The sequence below is a fragment of the Palaemon carinicauda genome, chromosome 20, assembly GCF_036898095.1.
Source record: "Palaemon carinicauda isolate YSFRI2023 chromosome 20, ASM3689809v2, whole genome shotgun sequence".
Taxonomy (NCBI): Eukaryota; Metazoa; Arthropoda; class Malacostraca; order Decapoda; family Palaemonidae; genus Palaemon; species Palaemon carinicauda.
The window spans coordinates 39,371,089-39,376,088 of NC_090744.1; the positions used below are offsets into that span (position 1 = coordinate 39,371,089).

Below are 5,000 nucleotides of genomic sequence, written 5' to 3' on the forward strand. Positions count from 1 at the left end.
CACGCAAAATGGTTAAAATTTAACACTTTTAAAAGCATTACATAAAGACGACAATGAAAACCTTTTCGAAGTGTTAATTGAATAAAAGGTGGTGTAATGTATCAAGCCATTTATTAAGCTAAGCTCTTCAAGGTTACTATCAAGTATGGTTTCTTTTAAAGGAAGCTGCCAAGATATTCAGATAATTATTCCTCAGGTTAAATGTTGTTTAGTTGTTGTGGGAAGGCCAATTTCCGGTTAACAGTTCATAAAATGTTTATGCATTTAAGGATTTTCACTGGTACAAGTGTTACTTTCAATAAGTGTGTTTCGTGATTATTTTAGTTTTGAAAAAAGAAAACATTATTTCAAGAGTGCCATCAACAGTGTTTTTGCAAAGATTACTTTATATGGGAAAAATAGTAACCACACCAAGAGAAAAACGTTTAATGAAATGTTATGAAGTCCTTTTATATTAACCTTTCAAAGGTGAAGGAGCCATTACTTGCTTAGTTTAATAATCCAACAAGTTTATTTTTTAATAGATGAAAACTATATATATATATATATATATATATATATATATATATATATATATATATATATATAATATATATATATATATATATAATATATATATATATATACTGTATATGTATATATATATATTTATATATATATATGTATATATATATATGTATATATGTATATATATATATATATATATATATATATATATATATATATATATATATATTATATATATATATATACACATCTAGATGAACACTGATGAACATATCCCCTGTGGTGTAAGAATACAACGACCTTACGTCCTGCGCCATATAAAGCGACGTAAAGGACATGAATGACAGCTTCTGCCTATCGGTCTTGCTTTTTTTTTCTTTAAAAGCAAATGACTAACCTAATGTACTAGGTTGGCCAGGACACCAGCCACCCGTTGATTTACTACCGCTAGAGAGTTATTGGGTCCTTTGATTGGCCAGACAGTATTACATTGGATCCTCCTCTCTGGGTACGGAGTTTTTCCTTTTGCTTACACATACACCGAATAGTCTGGCCCATTCTTTACATATTCTCCTCTGTCCTCATACACCTGACACACCTGACAACACTGAGATTACCAAACAATTCTCCTCGCTCAAGGGTTTAACTACTGCAATGTAATTGTTTAGTGGGTATTTTCCTCTTGGTAAGGATAGAAGAGAGGCTGTAGCTATGGTAAGCAGATCTAGAAGGACACTCCAAAATCAAACCATCGTTCTCTTGTCTTGGGTAGTGCCATAGCATCTGCATCTGTATTATCTGTACTGTCTTGGGTAGAGTTCTCTTGCATGAGGGTACACTCGGCCCTATTCTATCTTATTTCTCATCCTCTTGTTTTTTTCTTAAGTTTTTATAGTTATATGTGAAGGATTATTTTAATTGTTGTTACTGTTCTTGAAATATTTTATTTTAATTGTTGATTACTTCTCTTGTAGCATCCTTATTTCTTTCCTCACTGGGCTATTTCTCCTGTTGGAGCTCTCGGGCTTACAGAATCCTGCTTTACCAATTAAGGTTGTAGTTTAGCAAATGACAACAACAACAACAACAACAACAATAATAATAATAATGTGAATATAATAATAATAATAAGTGTGTAACAGTTGGACTATTAGATCAAAGGTTGGGCCCACCGTCATAACTGCGGTTGATGAATGCAGGGCATGCGATCGTAAAATCACTCTGCAAAATTATAAACTGCTTCATGCAATATACCTCGTAATGTAGGCATAACAGTTAAAAAAAAGATATTTTAGAATATCAAACAAAGTGGTAAGGTAATTCAAAATAAACTTGTTCCGACACAAATACAAACCCTTCGCTATTTATAGGGATATACTTTTGGCGAAGCTGACAATATATCCCTGTAAATAGCTGCAGGTTTGTATGCTAGGAAAAATGCAAATTACTTTCAAATTTGTCATATTTCCAGTCTTTTGCTTCTACGAAGAGAAATTCTGATATAATTCAAAGGTAAACTTTCTCTCGTTTGAGAAGTTTGAAACGATGCTCAGAAGGGCCATTACAAAAACTAATTCATTTGTGAATTTATTTCATGAAGGTTGCATGCGCTTCTCTTTGCCAAGTTCTAAATTTACAGATATCTAGAAGGTGCATGCATGGTGCAAGTTTACAAGCATTCTTGGCGAATTTTCTGACCGATATGCTGCTAATTAATGAACTGTGCGTTTGAACTGCGCTTACAGCAATTTATCTCGAACTTTATTACTGATATCTATTTTACACGTGTGTACACCAACAATATACTTTTTACTGCTTCTATAATTTGATTAGATTAGAAGTTTTATTTAATAAAAATGCCAGTTTTACTTGAATCGCACTTACGTAAAGATACCAGCCAAGGTGTTAAATCATCATCTCATCCAACGCCTATTGACATATAGGGCCTCAGTTAGATTTCGCCAGTGTTAACTAGTCCAATGTAATTGTTCGGAGGCTACTTTCCTCTTGCTATGGGTAGCAGAGACTCTTTAGCTATGGTAAGCAGCTCTTCTAGGAGGAGGACACTCCAAAATCAAACCATCGTGCGTTTTCAGTAGTGCCATAGCCTCTGTACCACGGTCTTCAGTGTCTTGGGTAGTTTTTTTTTTTTTTTTTTTTTTTTTTTTTGCACTATTCTTTCTTATTTCTTTCCCTCTTGTTTTTGAAGTTTTTATACTTGATATTTTAATGTTACTCTTCTTAAGATATTGTATTCTAATTGTTTATTATTTCTCTAGTAGTTTATTAATTTCCTTTCCTCACTGGTCTATTTTTCCATTTTGGAGCCCTTGGGCTTATAGCATTCTGTTTTTCCAACTAAGGTTGTAGCTTAGCTATTGATTATAATAATAATAATAATAATAATAATACCTTGGTCCTACATTTGTTTCAGAAAATAGTAATGCCATTAAACTATATTATTTTATCCCTTGAGGAAAAAGAATTGGGATTATATTTCAGATAGTACAGTTTAACGAACCCGAAAATATATGGGAAAAATAAATGCGCTTTAAGCAAACTTGCAGTAGACGTATGTGAAAAGTAGAAGTCGAAAACAAAACACACAAAAATCATGAGAACGAGTCGAATAGTAAGAGGGGACATGATCCTGAATATCAGTTATTACTATAATGGCATAGAAGAAAACTTGTTGCTTGTTTTGATGAACAAAAGATTAACCTATTTGTAAAGGAGATCGAAGAAAAAGAATGTAATGCTTCAGAGAAACGAACTGTGACCATAAATGAACTGGCGTGTGAGGCACCAGTTAGGTGATAACTGAGAGGCGAGGTGAATACAACTAGGCTTTATTAAAAAGACATCGAGCTTATATACTAGGACTTGCGAGCAAGAACGTCATAAAAATTCAAACAAAATTAGGTATGAACTATAGAATTTATACACGTTGGTTCATTAACAGTGCAGGGAAGAGTGATAACAATCAAAACAGTTCATGGTCGTGTATGAAACACGTGCGGTACACTGGCCTATTACTCAGCGAAATCAATTTAGTATATAGAGTAAGACCCATCAATGTTAAGTTCAAGGTTTTTATGTGTATATTTTCAGTGCGTTGTTATGAGGAAAACTGATACCTTCACTGTCGAGTTTTAAGTAATGATAATTTTTTTTAACTTATAGTATTGGTCACCTTGTAGCGTTGCTGCTCTGGGATAGATCTCACATTGAACTTATTTTTTATAAATATATTTGATTGTGATTGCTCTTTATCCCTTCTCATTCCCTTGGCATTTTCTTGTAATTTTTCAGTGTGTTGGTAGTTATCCATTTTAACTTAGTTCTAGTTTTCTTGAGGGTATTGAATTGCAATTGTATAGTTTCAATGTTTTTTAACGTTCCTTTTATTATCTGCTATTAACAAATTGAACCAAGCTGCGTATGAAGTGTGTTAACTTGCAGAAGAAATACGGACTGTACGCTTGTATATGAGAATATCTTATTTATGCATTATGAACTTTTTGCATTGTTAAGGGGATTATTACCTAAGCCCTCCAATTACAGTATGTTGCTATACATTTCCCGAAATATGTTTTTTCCTTAAGTCTCTCTCTCCCTCCCTCTCTCTCTCTCTCTCTCTCTCTCTCTCCTCTCTCTCTCTCTCTCTCTCTCTCTCTCTCTCTCTCTCTCTCAGCAATATCGAAAAAGAATCTGCTTTCAATTGGCTATTTTTATGGAAACTTAAGAGTTAAAGAGCTCTACACCAGCAAACACGACTGCATTTACTGTATAAGGAACAATTTATATCTTAGCCTATAAAAAAATATCAGTATTTTTTCCCCCCAAAATAAGGCAATGAAATAACATACTTGAATTGAAAGAGGTTCTATTAACGTATTACCCTATATAGGAAAGTAAAGTAAATTAAAATTTGAGCTCTGTGATTGAATCTTGCCTTGTTACAGGCCAATGCACAGATGTCCTGTAGGCAAAGACGCTACAGGAAGTTTTGCACGGTAAAACACTGACACCCTTTAAAACCCTTTAAACCGTATATCCTTTAATTTTAGGAAAAAGGAAGAAAGAAAATGGTGAACTCGCTATGGAGGTGACTTATTCAAATCAGCCAGTCAGCCAGTTAACGGAAATTAGGAAGTTCAGTTTCGGGATGTGGGAATGACGTCGCACTTTGCTCTTGAGAGAGAGAGAGAGAGAGAGAGAGAGAGAGAGAGAGAGAGAGAGAGAGAGAGAGAGAGAGTGATAATCACGATAGCATTATTGCTTTTAAAATAAACTGTTGCCTATATTGATAGTTACTATATTAACTATTTCAAAAATAATTAGTTTCTTCTTACGGACTTGACAATTCTGGCAATTTGTAGATTCTCTCTCTCTCTCTCTCCTCTCTCTCTCTCTCTCTCTCTCTCTCTCTCCCTCTCTCTCTCTCTCTCTCTCTCTCCAGTAGAGCCTAAAAGTGTTTATGCACGATGAAC

At 33.8% G+C, this 5,000-nt stretch overlaps 1 protein-coding gene across 1 annotated transcript in view; it reads left to right on the forward strand.

Moving 5' to 3' along the window:
• Window positions 1-4,687, forward strand: part of LOC137659745 (cytochrome P450 2L1-like) — a 26,309-nt gene extending 21,622 nt beyond the window's left edge. The window contains exon 6 of the mRNA XM_068394557.1: window positions 4,578-4,687. Within this exon, the coding sequence (XP_068250658.1) occupies window positions 4,578-4,687 (110 nt within the window). The remainder of the gene's footprint in view (window positions 1-4,577) is intronic.
• Window positions 4,688-5,000: the final 313 nt, after the last annotated feature.